We start from the raw sequence: 17,101 nt of genomic DNA, 5'->3' as shown, positions 1-17,101 counted from the left end.
CACTTCTTACATGTTAAAACCTGAGGCCAAGAGAAGAAAAGTGACTGGCACAGCTGTTCCAAAGCTATGTTTCAGTAGAACTGGGATGTCATAGCATCTTCACCTACATCCCAACTCTCTGTCCAATAATAGATTTTAAATGTCTACTGATTTTTTTTTAAAGTACTAGTTTATCATTTATTGATTTTAACAATTGACTAGTGGATCTATTTGTGATTTATTTATTTATTTTTTTTAGAAATTTATTTTATTTTATTTTTAAACTTTACATAATTATATTAGTTTTGCCAAATATCAAAATGAATCCATCACAGGTATACATGTGTTCCACATCCTGAACCCTCCTCCCTCCTCCCTCCCCATACCATCCCTCTGGGTTGTCCCAGTGCACTAGCCCCAAGCATCCAGTATCGTGCATCAAACCTAGACTGGCATCTCGTTTCATACATGATATTTTACATATTTCAATGTCATTCTCCCAAATCTTCCCACCCTCTCCCTCTCCCACAGAGTCCATAAGACTGTTCTATACATCAGTGTCTCTGTTGCTGTCTCGTACACAGGGTTATTGTTATCATCTTTCTAAATTCCATATATATGCGTTAGTATACTGTATTGGTGTTTTTCCTTCTGGCTTACTTCACTCTGTATAATAGGCTCCAGTTTCATCCACCTCATTAGAACTGATTCAAATGAATTCTTTTTAATGGCTGAGTAATACTCCATTGTGTATATGTACCAAAGCTTTCTTATCCATTCATCTGCTGATGGACATCTAGGTTGCTTCCATGTCCTGGCTATTATAAACTTTGCTGCAATGAACACTGGGGTACACGTGTCTCTTTCCCTTCTGCTTTCCTCAGTGTGTATGCCCAGCAGTGGGATTGCTGGATCATAAGGCAGTTCTATTTCCAGTTTTTTAAGGAATCTCCACACTGTTCTCCATAGAGGCTGTACTAGTTTGCATTCCCACCAACATTGTAAGAGGGTTGCCTTTTCTCCACATCCTCTCCAGCATTTATTATTTGTAGACTTTTGGATCGCAGCCATTCTGACTGGTGTGAAATGGTACCTCATAGTGGTTTTGATTTGCATTTCTCTGATAATTACTGATGTTGAGCATCTTTTCATGTGTTTGTTAGCCATCTGTATGTCTTCTTTGGAGAAATGTCTGTTTAGTTCTTTGGCCCATTTTTTGATTGGGTCATTTATTTTTCTGGAGTTGAGCTGTAGGAGTTGCTTGTATATTTTTGAGATTAGTTGTTTGTCAGTTGCTTCATTTGCTATTATTTTCTCCCATTCTGAAGGCTGTCTTTTCACCTTGCTGATAGTTTCCTTTGTTGTGCAGAAGCTTTTAAGGTTAATTAGGTCCCATTTGTTTATTTTTGCTTTTATTTCCAATATTCTGGGAGGTGGGTCATAGAGGATCCTGCTGTGATGTATGTCAGAGAGTGTTTTGCCTATGTTCTCCTCTAGGAGTTTTATAGTTTCTGGTCTTATGTTTAGATCTTTAATCCATTTTGAGTTTATTTTTGTGTATGGTGTTAGAAAGTGTTCTAGTTTCATTCTTTTACAAGTGGTTGACCAGTTTTCCCAGCACCACTTGTTAAAGAGATTGTCTTTAATCCATTGTATATTCTTGCCTCCTTTGTCAAAGATAAGGTGTCCATATGTGCGTGGATTTATCTCTGGGCTTTCTGTTTTGTTCCATTGATCTATATTTCTGTCTTTGTGCCAGTACCATACTGTCTTGATAACTGTGGCTTTGTAGTAGAGCCTGAAGTCAGGTAGGTTGATTCCTCCAGTTCCATTCTTCTTTCTCAAGATCGCTTTGGCTATTTGAGGTTTTTTGTATTTCCATAAAAATTGTGAAATTATTTGTTCTAGCTCTGTGAAAAATAATTCCTCCTCTTTACTTCATAAAGGCCTAAGTTTGTGGGGTAAAGCTACTATCAGATATCAAATATTTAACCCACAAAACTTCTTTAAAGCATAAATAAACCCCAGGGAAATGTATTCGTTGTTTAACAGTTTCAGTTCCTTGATTGACAGACAACAGAACTTGGAAGCTTGAATAGTCTGGATCTATGAACTTCCAAAGAAGTTCCAAAGAATCGCTATATGTGGTTTGCTCTTCATGCCATCACATACAAGAAAGAAAGCCCACCACAAACAATTTATTACAAATTCTACTTTGAAAATAAACTATAAACAGGAGTTTAATTTAACACATCATTAAAAGAGAAAATAAACAATTTTCTGCCCCTAAACCTTTTGAGCAAACTAGGCCTGTCTTTGCAGTACTTATTTGGACTTCTATTTTCTTGAAACAATGAAGTCGTGCTGAGAGATACAAGGAAAAGGAAGCAAGATAAACATGAGTGTGCCGGCTGCTCTAAGATAAGCAACCTCAAAAATTTAAACTTGGTCCCAAATCCTTGAAAAATAAATGAATCAGCATGTGGAGAAGCCTACAGGTCTTGAACATGAAGAACCTGGTTAACTGTGGTCATGAGCACTCAGAAGCTGTGATGAAATAAATCCAGTCCCACTTAATGCTTCAAACTTTATGACTGTAGTTTTTGCATTAACTGACAAAGTGGAACAACTTCACAGCCATAATAGCATAGACTTCTCCAATCACTTTCTCTCTACAGTTTCATAGTAAGATGAGATTTGTGTGGGCTTTTGCAGGTTATTATCCTGTGTTTTATCCAGTGCCTGAACTAAACAAGTGCTGAATAAATTTTCACAGGATACTACCCTAAAAAGTCTTATTTAATTCTCACAAAAGTCTTATGAAACAAGGAGGGCAGCCATTATTCCCATCCCACAGAAGACAAAGTTCCCAGACTTTGTGATGATGTCATCATCATCACTAAGGTTTATTAGGCACTAACCATGTGCTAAGCCCTCTGAATATATTAACCTGTTTAATTTTCATGTTATTGTGACATGGTAGATATGAACAGCATCTCTATTTTACAGGTGAGAAAACTATGACACAGAGAAATTAACACATAAGTATTAACATAACTACAATCAGCTATCACAATTAGGAACTAGCACCGGGACTGAACCTAGGAAGGTGGCTCCACAGTCCATACTTATATCATGATAATATCATGCCTTGATATTTGGCTGCCCAAGTAGTATGCACTTGCTTTGGGCTTCATCACACGACTAGTTGATGGCCAGTCCAAGACTACTTCCATCCTCCCTCCAGCCCACCTCTGTACCTCAGTAGGTCCTGTCAATCATCACCTGCAAAAACAAAGCTGCCCTGGGCCTCAGCACAAGTCTAATTAACTGGCAGACTGAACGTGTCCAATTAACTGATGAACTAACTCTTCATAGAAACCCAAGTCAGGAGGATACCTTCCAAAGACAGGTGAAAGGCCTCAAGGTGGAGGCATCAACCACTGGTAAACCTCCAGGGACACTCATATTCGAAACTTACTATTGAAGATTCACCTGTTAGATAATACAAAGCCTCTTATATGTAATTGGAAGTCATTACCTTATTAGGAAAACCTCATAGCTGGAGAACATGCCAGAGCTGTGTGATTCCAGGAATGAAAGGGCAATGAAAGAAAGAAATATATAGCCTGTGTCCTATAGGGAGATTACTTGTAAGAAGGTTCTTCATATGGGACAACCTAACTTAATGCTATTTAAGAGTCCATGTTTTAGCAACTAGTCTAGGACATTTAAATATGTTTACATCAAATATAGGGTATTTCCCTCCTACACTGTTGATGGAAACACTAACTAGTACAGCCACTATGGAAAATGGTGTGGAGATTCCTTAAAAAACTGGCTATAGAATTGCCATATGACTCAACAATCCCACTGCTAGGCATAAACACTGAGGAAACCAGAATTGAAAGAGACACATGCACCTCAATGTCCTTTACAGCACTGTTTACAATACCTAGGACATGCAAGCAACCTAGATGTTCATCAACAGACAAATGGATAAGGAAGTTATGATACATATACACAATGGAATATTACTCAGCTCGAAAAAAAATCATTTTAGTAAGTTCAAATGAGGTGGATGAAACTGGAGTCTATTATACAGAGTGAAGTAAGTCAGAAGGACAAACACTAATACAGAATATTAACGCATATATATGGAATTTAGAAAGACGGTAATGACGATCCTATATGCAAGGCAGCAAAAGAGACACAGAGCCTGTAAAGAACAGGCTTTTGGACTATGTGGGAGAAGGCAAGGGTGGGATGATCTGAGAAAATAGAATTGAAACATGTATATTACCATATGTAAAATAGATGACCAATGCAAGTTCAATGAATGAAGCAGGGCATTCAAGCTGGTACTCTGGGACAATCCTGGGGGATGAGGTGGAGAGGGAGGTGGGAGGAGGGTTCAGGATGAAGGGACAATTGTGCACCCATGGCTGATTCATGATGATGTATGGCAAGACCACCACAATATTATAAATTAATTACCCTCCAATTAAAATAAATACATTTTTAAAACAAATATATGGTGTTTCATAAGCCATACAACAAATGGAATTCTAAATCATTCTGCTAAGTGAACACTGATTTACCTTCCCCCACACACATAAATGAAAAGCTTATATGCGCCTATATTCAAATTTTCTCTAGTAAGAGGAAATATATCAGTGAAGATTTTTGTAGAAAATGAATCAACACACACAGTGATTTCTTCCAAGCATCTCTTCCATTTTCAAATACCAGAACATGGCAAAGCACTAAATGTGTTAAGATATATTTACTGAGAAAACTGGTGTCTGACTTACCCGCTGGATTTCTATCAAAGAACAATACCGGAACTCTCAAAATGGACTTCAACATTTTGTTGTGTAAAGTTTGTGAAGAATTAACAAGGATGTACAATGCCAAGAGAGATCTTGTGACACCAAAAAGGAGACTAGATGCAGTTAAACCTGAAATAAAGAAATGTCACTCATAACATAAAATCTCTGTCTTTTCTTCAACGATACTGAAGTACAGCAAGCAGTTTATAAAGATATTATGTATTTTCCACTATAAAAAGAATTTACATATAAATTTTATATATAGAATTTGAAATAAATAAGTTTAGATACATATATAGAATGGATTCTGTAAGAGTTTAATGCATTCACAAGAGACATTAAAAAGAATACGAAAATCAGTGTTTTACTTTCATTAAACAGAAACCACATGCGAAGAAAAAGTGAAGTGTAAGCTACAATTTCATTCTAGGCTTTCCAAACTCAATTTGCAAGTTCTAATAAAAACTATTCAAAAGCAGAGACATTACTTTTCCAACTAAGGTCTATCTAGTCAAGGCTATGGTTTTTCCAGTAGTTATGTATGGATGTGAGAGTTGGACTGTGAAGAAAGCTGAGCATCAAAGAACTGATGCTTTTGAACTGTGGTGTTGGAGAAGTCTCTTGAGAGTCCCTTGGACTGCAAGGAGATCCAACCAGTCCGTTCTGAAGGAGATCAGTCCTGGGTGTTCTTTGGAAGGACTGATTGTAAAGTTGAAACTCCAATACTTTGGCCACCTCATGTGAAGAATTGATTCATTGGAAAAGACTCTGATGCTGGGAGGGATTAGGGGCAGGAGGAGAAGGGGACAACAGAGGATGAGATGGCTGGATGCCATCACCGAATCGATGGACATGAGTTTGGGTGAACTCCAGGAATTGGTGATGGACAGGGAGGCCTGGCATGCTGCAATTCATGGGGTCGCAAGGAGTCCGACACGACTGAGCTACTGAACTGAACTGAACTGAATAAAAACTCAGCAGAAAAATTAATTATAAAAAGTAGTTAATCGTTCTTTCTCCATGTTTCAAATCTATTTACAAAATTTTCCATAATGTGAAATTGTGGTATGCTTTGGTACCAGCATGTGAATTAACGGGAAACAGGAGAAATTATTTCGCTTCATTGTACAAAATACCCAGTAGCTTTAAAAATAGGAAAATACCATACTAAGTTACAAGTAGAAAATGTCTTAAATAGTTGAATTGCAAGAAAATACAAATTATATCTTAACACAAGATAATTAACCTAAAAGAGCATCTATTCTCATTGTTTTATAGAAACAAAAAGCATTTGTAAATGCACATAATTATTGAAATTTGTTTTATTTATGACATAAATAAGTGTTTACTATGCATATAAAAATTAAAATAGCCCTCCAAACATCTCTTGAACCCATGATACTAAGGAAACTGGAAATAACTTCTGTTATAAATATTCCATCAAGTATTTTTTCTCCTTCAGCTTTTCACATCACTGTTATTCCAACTCTGGAAGCTGTTCGAATGCCTGAATTCCATCAACAGGTATCTGCTTAGCTGACTATCCTAAATGAATATACAACAGAATCTTTTCCTTCTTCCTTTAAGCCCCCACAGTCCACCAATTCAGAAGGTAAACAACTAATGGATTTAGGTTTCTTAGCAAGTGATCAACAAAAGAAGTACCAAATTTCAATGAGTGAGTTCTTACAAAGATCTAATTCACTGTATCTTTGCAGAAAGTTAGTATGCATGTTTCTTGTGCAAATAATTTAAAATTTTAGATAAGGATTTCCTTTTGAAAGTATGCAAGGTTACACATATTTTAGGCACTCTTGTGAAAACAGAGCCATATTAATTAATATTAGTCTGGCAAGCCAGATGTTAAATTAATCATACAATTGGAGGTGCAATAACATTGTAATCTCAAGGTAAGAAAAAGAAGGAATCCTAATTAATTCCCAGACACTGGATTTCTCCCCACTTAGCTTCTCTCTTAAGTAATTGGTGAAGCCCAAGAGATGAGCAGTGTGGCAAAGGGGAGTTTGCATACCTGCAAGAAAATAGTGCTTTTGCTTGGGGGCCCTTGCTGCCAGAGGAATTCATCTAAGTTCAATAAAAGACAGGGTTTATTCAGACAGAACTGGAAAAATTCAAACCACTGGGTGGGGATCCATTTCTAATCCCCTTGTCCATCCATATAATAAGATTTAGATAAAGCCACCCATTAGAATAGACAGTAGCACGTTTCCAGTGGCTGATTTTCTGGATGTTCAATTCTAGTTTAACTTCCAAAATCCAATACAGAGCAAATTAAGAGTCTTCATTCATCTTCTTCTAGTAGATTTTTTAAATAATTATTCCAATTAATTAATAGAGTAAATACGAGTCAGACTCTTATTTGTTGATGTATTTCTGAATTTCTCCTGGAAGCCCTAGTTGCTCACACAGGCTCCTTGTAAGCACCTCAGACTCTACTATAATAGACCAGATGATTCGGCTTTACCTGAAAAAATTCCTAAGTACCAGTCCAGATCAATCATCTCTGTTATATTTCCTTTTTCATGTGCCGTGATATTAAGAGTATCCTGTTCATTTGCCCTATGGAACAGGGAAGAAAAAAATATTATGCTATAGATAGAATATACATATATACCAGAAAAAAAAAATAACCTTGATTTAGGAGATGAATTTAATGCTAGAAAATGGTTCCCAGCTCTAAGGGCCCTATGTCTCTCTACCTTATAGAGATACCACTTGAATCACAGCTTTCAATTCTCAAAAATGTCTGTGAGGAAGCTTCTGAGAGTGAGACATGGAGAGAGACAATGGGAGGGTCACAGTCCAGCAGGAACTGTGATTTTTCTTCAGGGAAACTACATGAGGGTCAGAAGAGGAGGCTGAACAATCCCCACCCCTCCCCCTGACCCTGTGGGAAAGTGAGGCTCTGTGTAGACTTCACAGCACTTTGGACCAGAGCAGGAATCACTCACCAGTTTAAAAGCCACCAATCTTGCAGGATATAGGCAACCTAGAGCAGGAAACAACAGTCACTCACACACTGACGTTACTGAGCCCTCACACCCCACTCACTAGGATGGGGGATGGAAAGGTTTGAGAACAGGGAGACGGTCCTTCCGACTCAGGTCTGTGTCAAGCCCCACATCCCAGATGATGAGAGGTCAGGGGAGGGTATGTTATATTTTAATATCTCTAAAGGCATTCTTTTTTTTTTTTTCCTAGACTCTGTCACAAACACACACCAATAAGCCTCACTTATTTTGTTGCCCAAAGATAGCATATTTGAGTGCAAATCCAAGTACATGTCAAAAAAAAAAGTAGGAGTGTAAATGCTCAGTGTTTTGAAGGAAGACTCTTTACAGTACTGTGATGGTCAGTTTTCTGTGTCATCTTGGCCATTCTAGTCTCTGGTCACTTAATCAAACACTCCTCTAGATATTAATGTGAAGGTATATTTTGTGGATTGTGGTTCATATCTATAGTTAGTCACCTTAAGTAAAAATAACCATCAACAATGTGGTGGGCCTCATCCAGTCAGTCGAAGGCTGTAAGAGCACAACCTGAAGCTTCCTGGAGGAGGAAGAAATTCTGCCTTAAGACTGCAGCTCCTGCCTGAGGTTCCAGCCTGCAGGCCTGCTCTTCTGCTTTCAGATTCACCCAGGTAGATCCCACAGCTTCATGAGCCAGTTTTTTTTTTTAAATAAATCTCTTCAGAAACATAATAATAATTAAATATAGATACAGTATAAATAGTATGTGCATATCAAGCTAAGGGAACACACCAAAACAAATTTCCTTACTTACCTGAGCTGCTATGTTTACTAGAATAAGGAAAATGATGACAGACCAGTGAGCACCAGCTCTGAAGTAATTCTTGTAGGTCTTAAAACCAACTTTTCCTTCTAAACGTCTCTCCTCAGATAGTGTGTGCTGTATATTCTCAGTCTTGGAGGGAAAAATGGTAGTGAAAGACAAAATTTTAAATAATGAACTACAAAACTACAAAAGTTCAACAATGCCCTAAATTGCAATTCTGTGGTGAAAACAGACACACCTCACATGCTGGTAGGAGTGCAAGATGGTCTATCTCCTATGGAGAAGGTATGAAAATATCTAACCAAACCATATATGCATTGGCTCTTGGACCCAGCCATACTACTTCTAGTTATCTATTAGAAATAAGGAAATAAAAAAAAAAGAAATAAGGAAATATCATTTGCACAAGGTTATTCATAGTTGTGTGGCTTTGCTTAAAGTAGCAGTGCTCTGTGATGATCTAGATGTTTGGGACAGGGGTGTAGGGGGGAAAGGGAGTCCAAGAGGGAGGGGATATATGTATACATAGAGCAGATTCACCTCATTGCACAGTGGAAAGCAACACAACATTGTAAAGCAGTTATACTCCAATTAAAAAATAAATTATATGACTAAAGAATAAAAGTAGGATATTATGACTTTCAGCACATGCAAAACATATCCAATTCAAATATGAATGCAGAAGTTTGTTCCAAAATAACACACAAAATGATATGTAGCTAATGTATCCCTCTAGATGACTTGTGTCATTCAATGATGAAAACATAAAACATAGCTGGGCCTCAAAATACTATTCAAATACAATAAGCTGAGTTCACACAATAAGTTGGAGTAAGGTAGTTTGGATAGCAGGAGGACGGCATATGATCTAAATCTATGTGGTTCCTGAATTTCAGTGATTCCTGAGTGTGGAATGTGAGAGACTAATCAGTGTCTGCTGTGTGTCAGGTCCTTAGCACACGTTATCTCTGGTCTATCACAAACCTTCTGACACCAAGGCAGAATACGACAATCAGTCATCTGCAGTGCCAGAACATTCCAATATGTAGGAAAAAATAGCTGATTTAATGTGGTCATAGCAGGATTTGATAGGAGAGGGTCTTCATAGTAAGCCTCTGGATGTAAAAGGGAAGCTGGGAGCCATTATAAACATACACCCAGAAATTCATAGCCGTGTACCCACTACTGATCTTGATAAGATTCATCATCCTATACCCAAGGAGAACCCTGGTCAGAGAGCAATTTAATTCTACCAATTCCATGGAATAAGGCCCTGAAAACTTTTTTACTTTGAGACAAGATGTCATGAGAGGAGAAGACTGAACGGCCATCAAAAGTAGACAGACCGGGATGTTGCAGAATGAGAAACTCACATCTTGGTCTTCTGCAGCTGCATCTTTCAACAAGGGTGTGGAAGACTGTTGAGACTGAACTGAAGACTCGGAGGAGGTCTGAGTCCTCATAGTGGGAGATTCAGGAACTGGAAATGGTTCAGCCTCCTCATTCTCCTTCTTTAAAAGGGAAGCAAAATCTATCCCAGATTTCAGTAACTCAGCATAAGTCCCTTTTTGCACCATTTCACCCTAAAATAAAAATTTTAAACTTGAGATGAATGTACTTGCATTAGATAATACTAATCTAATTTAAATACTAATCAAGAAAAGTTAACTGGTATTAAACTATAACTTTTTTAAGAAAATATTTTTTAGGTCTGGAATTATAGTTCACAAATCTATTTCAGTACAAGCCTTCTGTCCTCTGCCAAACCAAATACTGTGTACGGTGCTGGCAGATATGAAAGAAATGTGTGCTCATGTGTTAAAAATGGAGGCCATTGAGATAACTACTGTGGGCACTTAGGGAAGCAAAAACTATAGACACCAGTAGAAGTATCAAAAGAGTTTTTTTAGACAATTCAGATAAATTTCATGTGACAAGCAGAATTTTTAAAAAGTCAATTGGAAAAGATATTCCAGGAAACAAATTTGAGACTGACACAGAGATGGGCACAAGCACATCTGCATAGGTAAGAGTCATTCATCAAATCTTTGCTGACCATGTTACTATCACAGAAGCATGTGTTCAGCTGGGACAAGACCTGTAAAAAGTATCTCTGGACAGAGAATCCATTATCTGTGTCTTCACTGTCTTTATAACTTCCCCACAAACTCAGGAAGTTCCCAACTGCAAATTTAATATTCTTTCTGTTCAAGCCATTAAAAAAGAAGGCCATGACACTAGAGTGGTTGTAAAGCCTTGGCAGCAAACCAAAACCTAACCCAGAATCAGTGCGCTCAAATTTGAGAGGAAAACTTAAAAACAACCAATCACAAGCAGATAACCAGGCCTCCTCAGATCAGGTAACTACTTAAGCTACTGCCCATCTAATCAAGTTTTTTGAAAATACATGACATTTTACTTCAGTTTCCCTCCCTCCAGTTCAGTTCAGTTCAGTTGCTTGGTTGTGTCTGACTCTCTGAGACCCCATGGACTGCAGGACACCAGGCCTCCCTGTCCATCACCAACTCCTGGAGTTTACTCAAACTCATGTCCACTGAGTCAGTGATGCCATCCAACCATTGCATCCTCTGTTGTCACCTTCTCTTCCCGCCTTCAATCTTTATCAGAATCAGGGCCTTTTCCAATGAGTCAGTTCTTCACATCCAGAGGCCAAAGTACTGGAGCTTCAGCTTCAGCATCATTCCTTCCAATGAACATTCAGGACTGATTTCCTTGAGGATTGACTGGTTGGATCTCCTTGTAGTTCAAAGGACTCTCAAGAGTCTTCTCTAACACCATAGTTCAAAAGCATCAATTCTTCTATGCTCAGCTTTCTTTATGATCCAACTCTCACATCCATACATGACTACTGGAAAAACCATAGCTTTGACTAGATGGACATTTGTTGGCAAAGTAATGTCTCTGCTTTTTAAAATGCTATGTAGGTTGGTCATAGCTTTTCTTCCAAAGAGCAAGCATCTTTTAATTTCATGGCTGCAATCACCATCTGCAGTGATTTTGGAGCCAAAAAATATAAAGTCTGTCACTGTTTCCTTTGTTTCCCCATCTATTTGCCATAAAGTGATGGGATCAGATGCCATGATCTTCATTTTTTGAATGTTGAGTTTTAAGCCAGATTGTTCACTCTCCTCTTTCACTTTCATCAAGAGACTGTCTCTTTAGTTCTTCTTTGCTTTCTGCCTTATGGGTGATGCTATCTGCATATCTGAAGTTATTGATAAATCTCCTGGCAATCTTGATTCCAGCTTGTGCTTCATCCAGCCCAGTATTTAACATGATGTACTCTGCATAGAAGTTAAATATATAAGGTGACAATATAAAGTCTTGACATGCTCCATTCCTCATTTGGAATCAGTCTTCTGTTCCGTGTCTGGTTCTAACTGTTTCTTCTTGACCTGCATACAGATTTCTCAGGAGGCAGGTCAGGTGGTCTGGTATTTCCATCTCTTGAAGAATTTTCCACAGTTTGTTGTGATCTACACAGACAAAGGCTTTAGCATAGTCAATAAAGCAGAAGTAAATGTTTTTTTGGAACTCTCTTGCTTTTTCAATGATCCAACGGATGTTGGCAATTTGATCTCTGGTTCCTCTGCCTTTTCTAAATACAACATGAACATCTGAAAGTTCTCAGTTCATGTACTGTTGAAGCCTAGCTTGGAGAATTTTGAGCATTACTTTGCTAGAGTGTGAGATAAGTGCAATTGTGTGGTAGTTTGAATATTCTTTGCATTGCCTTTCTTTGGAATTGGAATGATAACTGACCCTTTCCAGTCCTGTGGCCACTGCTGAGTTTTCCAAATTTCCTGGCATATTGAGTGTAGCACTTTCACAGCATCATCTTTTAGGGTTTAAAATAGCTCACCTGGAATTCCATCACTGCCACCAACTTTGTTAATAGTGAGGCTTTCTCTTTTTTTTGTTTTGTTTTGTTTTTTAATTTATTTTATTTTATTTTATTTTATATAGTGAGGCTTTCTAAGGCCCACTTGACTTCACACTCCAGTCTGTTTGTCTCTAGGTGAGTGATCACACCATTGTGGTTATCTCAATCATTAAGATCTTTTTTCTACAGTACTTCTGTGTACTCTTGCCATCTCTTCTTAATATCTTCTGCTTCTGTTCGGTACATACCATTTCTGTCATTTATTGTGCCCATCTCTGCATGAAATGTTCCCTTGGTATCTCTAATTTTCTTGAAGAGATCCTTAGTCTTCCCCATTCTATTGTTTTCCTCTGTTTCTTTGCATTGATCACTGAGGAAGGCTTTCTTATTTCTCGTTGCTGTTCTTTGGAACTCCCATATGCAGGTGCTTTCACTGTTTTCTAGCCCCATGAAACAAGACACAGCTAATTCACTCAGTGGCAAACAAAATATGAGGCCAAAATTTCAGGATGCAAAACCAATCAAAAGAGGGAATCTGGTTAAGGTAGATCAAGTAGAAGAAAGTGCCCCATGACCCTACCTTTGACCCCTCTCATCCTATCTCCTGAGGTGGTCCCCTGAAGAAACCCTATGAAACCTTTGGGAACCATCTGATACTGAAGAATTAGAATTTTATTCAAGATATATTGTGTCTTGTGCCACTTGAGAGACAAAATACATACACCTTACTTAATGAAATTACCACTTTCTACTTAGTATCTGTAAGCTGCACAAGGAAATTACTAGTGGTACAAAGACAGTAATTTCACTCAGCAGCCAAGCCCTGACAATTCCAAGGGGACAAGGGGGCATGCCTTCCCCCCTCTGGTGTGAGAGAGAGATCAGACAAATAGAAAGGATGGACGCCCAACTCATCCAGGGGTGCTCACTAGTGGACAAATTGTTGTTCTAAAATTGAGGATGGTATTCTCAAAAGAAGCAATGAGGGGGCCCCAAAACATCTAGGGGCTGGCTAAATATGTTATTGTGCCTCTCACCATTCTGTACTCAATACTGCCAATGCAGGGTTTTACATACTACTATCACCTGCTCTGTGGGCTTCCCTGGTAGCTCAGCAGGTAAAGAATCCACCTGCAATGCAGGAGACCCTGGTTCAATCCCTGGGTTAGGAGTATCCCCTGGAGAAGGGATAGGCTACCAACTCCAGTATTCTTGGACTTCTCTGGTGCATAGATGGTAAAGAATCTGCCTGCAATGCAAAAGACCTGGGTTCCATCCCTGGGTTGGAAAGATCCCCTGAAGGATGGAATGGCAACACACTCCAGTATTCTTGCCTGGAGAATCCCCATGGACAGAGGAGTCTGGGGTAACAAAGAGTTGGACATGACTGAGTTACTAAGCACAGCACATCATCTGCTCTGCACATGAAGTTAACTGGTCTCAAGCTTAAGAAATCTGAGCTCCACATTCCTGGAGGAGTGGAGAACAGTCTACACATGGAATTGCTTTGAGAGGTAGAGATGCTATGTTTTAATCATCTTTCTTAGAACAGAAATTCATTTGATAAGTGAGAGATTTTGCCATGTGTCTGTTGAAAGAGACAAGGGTTAACAACAGAGGTGCTGAGGCACAGACACAGACAAACTAAGGGGTGAAACATCAAACAATTACCAAGTCTGAAAAATTCTCACTAATCTCCAACCCACTCCCAATCTTGTGAGGTATTGTGCACTTAATGGTGGCCCCTTAAAAAGGTGTGTTCAAGCCCTAAACATGATACCTGTGAACTTACCTTATTTGGAAGCAGGGTCTTTGCAGATGCAATCAAGCTAAGATGAGGTCACATTGGAGCAGGGTAACCCTAAATCCAATATGACTGATGTCCTTATGAGAACAGAAGAGATTCAGACAAACAAGGGATAATGGCCACGTGGTATCAGAAGCAGAGACCACAATACTGCAGCTGGAAGCCAAAGAACACAAGGAAGACCAGCGCACACCAGTGGCAGGAAGGAAGGATTCTCTCCTGCAGCCTTCAGGCAGAACACAGCCCTGCCAGCACCTGGACTAGCAGGGCTGTGGCCTGGTCTGTAGCCTCCAGACCAGGGAGACAATAAATCTCTGTTGTTTTTAGGACAGAGAGAACAGACCTGTAGTTTCCAACAGGGAGGGAGCTGGGGAGACTTCGAGTATGAGGTTTTGGATTAGCAGATATAAGCATTATATATGGAATGGATAAACAACAAGGTCCTACTGTGTAGCACACAAAGAATTATATTCAGTATCCTATAATAAACCATAATGGAAAAGAATATTTAAAAATAAATATATGTATATGTATAACTGAATCACTTCACTGTACAGCAGAAATTAATACAATATTGTAAATCAACTATATTTCAAGAAAATAAAATACATTTCTGTTGTTTGAAGTCACCCAGTTTGCAGTACTTTGTTACAGCAGCTCTAGAAACTGATACTCTAGCCTGAGCCTACACTTCTGTCTTCTCAGCTTTACTAAGCCTTGTAACTGCTTCTGCTGTCACCTCTCCAGTGACCATCAGAGGAATCTTTTAAATTCCACATCAGACCACATCCTCCTCTGCTCTGGACCATCCAAGGCTTCCATCTCACTTCTGGGCTCACTGCCCACTGCTCAGAGACCAGCTCCCTCCACATCCCCCTGCTCACTCTCCTCAGACATGTTGGTCTTCCTGACGTTCCTCCAACATGCCAGGTCAGCTCCTTCCTTAAGACCCCCTTGCCTCAGATTCCCCCTCCCAGGTGACAGCACGGTCCCCACCTTCATGTCACTCAGACCTCATGAGGCGCCAGCTCCTCAGGGAGGCAGCCAGGATGTCACCTTCTTTGTCATATCCATCCCCATAAGAACAGGAGACCCATGAGGGCAGGGCCTTGTCCTCCTGCTGCACAGGCTCCCACACGTATTGGGCACATAGAGACCTGGGCAGGGAGACCAGCGACTGGCAACACCAGCAGAGAGGGTGTCTCTGACCCAGGTGCTTGGCTACCCAACCTTGCTTCCTGTACTAATGGAATATGCTCTTCAGGCAAACTGCATGACAATCATGTGACTACAAACAGGTCTTAGTATCTCTAATTTACAAATAATACAATTTGACTTAAATCCTGGAAAAGGAAAACAAAAAGTTCTAAAAAACATTGCCATCATTATCCTTAACAATTTCACTAGAACAGTGATGATTCAGTAGCCTTGTGGTTGTACTTCTATACACTTTAAGCTTCATGTGGCTTACAGTATAATAGTGACATTTCTACAGGCCTTTAGATTCATCCTCAAGTGTAAGAATACCACCAGCTCTGAGAAGAAGGGAGTGTACAACTGAGAGAGAAGAGGGCATTTACCATTAATCCAAAGAGAGTGACCAGTTGGGAGGCCTGACCTTCAACACACCTGAGTGTCAGCAAGTTCCACAGACTTCTAGAAATTACTTACCTTTTCCAATACCAGAATCTGACTTGCATCTTTCAGGTACTGCCACTGATGAGTCACTAAGATTGTGATCTTCTCATGCAAGCCTTGGCAAATACACCTACAAACGTAAAAGGTACAGTATGTAAAAACATGAATGGGGGTGCTTCCAATTGAAAACACATATTTTGAAAACATAATGAGACAAAGACAACACAGGAGTTGAAGTTTTGTGGTTTAAATAACAAATACATAATACAAATTAAGTACCAATATAAATCAATAAGTCTAAGTCCTCAAATTCATCAGCAGCAAACCTGAATCCAGCTCTGTTCAAAAATTCTACAAACCAGTCCAGTGAAGGAGGCACCAACAGCTAGGTTTTTTTTTCCTTAAAAAACTCATCAATTATTTACACATTTGATGATGATAAACAACTGACCAATACTGAACAACTAACTGAACTAAAATACTATTTCATCACTATACGGGAATGGGAGAAGAGGAATCTATGTCATTTAAAACTCTTTATATTTTTCTCAGGCAGTTTTCTAAGTGATTGTTTATGATTTATAATGTACATAGTAACAACAACAAATTAATAGACTCTTGGTAACCTTTGCCAGAGTGCATTTTCTAGACACTTCTTCCCAAATAGCATTAGACAGAAAATGAATGCTAGTGTGGCCTCCATACGTCTCTGCAACATTTCATCCCAACCAGGAAGTAAACGTTTCATTTGAACCAAAAACTTTCTGAATATGAAAATGAAAGATGAGAGTCCAAATGGCCCAAATCAGAGGAAATAATCCAACAGCTCAAGACATACAATTCTCTTAGCCAAGATCCCCCCAAACTATCCAAACTTAAGTGTTTTTTTTTCACAGCAACCCCCTCAAACTGCCCCTACATTTTAAATGCAGACCCCAAGGAACTCAGCCCCAGTCCCTTCCTACAGCGTCCACAACCCCTTCAGAGAAGTGAGTAGCCAGGTCCGAGGCCCCAGTGAGCATGGGCAGGGCTCCAGGCAGGTACTCTGAGTGCCCTGCACCCTCACAAAGCAAATCTCAGGAACATGGGCCAGAGCTCAACCTGCTGAATGAGTCAGATGGAGAA

General features: G+C 39.2%; 1 protein-coding gene across 1 annotated transcript in view; it reads right to left on the bottom strand.

The window, feature by feature from the left end:
• LOC109567078 (ATP-binding cassette sub-family C member 4-like) overlaps positions 1-17,101 on the bottom strand; it is a 383,334-nt gene that overhangs the window by 153,809 nt on the left and 212,424 nt on the right. Inside the window, exons 14-19 of the mRNA XM_070800391.1 lie at positions 16,010-16,106; positions 10,001-10,210; positions 8,616-8,756; positions 7,784-7,821; positions 7,297-7,391; positions 4,794-4,940 (exon numbers count right to left, since the gene is read on the bottom strand). Of these exons, the coding sequence (XP_070656492.1) occupies positions 4,794-4,940; positions 7,297-7,391; positions 7,784-7,821; positions 8,616-8,756; positions 10,001-10,210; positions 16,010-16,106 (728 nt within the window). The remainder of the gene's footprint in view (positions 1-4,793; positions 4,941-7,296; positions 7,392-7,783; positions 7,822-8,615; positions 8,757-10,000; positions 10,211-16,009; positions 16,107-17,101) is intronic.

Source organism: Bos indicus, chromosome 12, assembly GCF_029378745.1.
Source record: "Bos indicus isolate NIAB-ARS_2022 breed Sahiwal x Tharparkar chromosome 12, NIAB-ARS_B.indTharparkar_mat_pri_1.0, whole genome shotgun sequence".
NCBI classification, from domain to species: domain Eukaryota; kingdom Metazoa; phylum Chordata; class Mammalia; order Artiodactyla; family Bovidae; genus Bos; species Bos indicus.
This window is presented reverse-complemented; position numbering and strand designations above follow the sequence as displayed.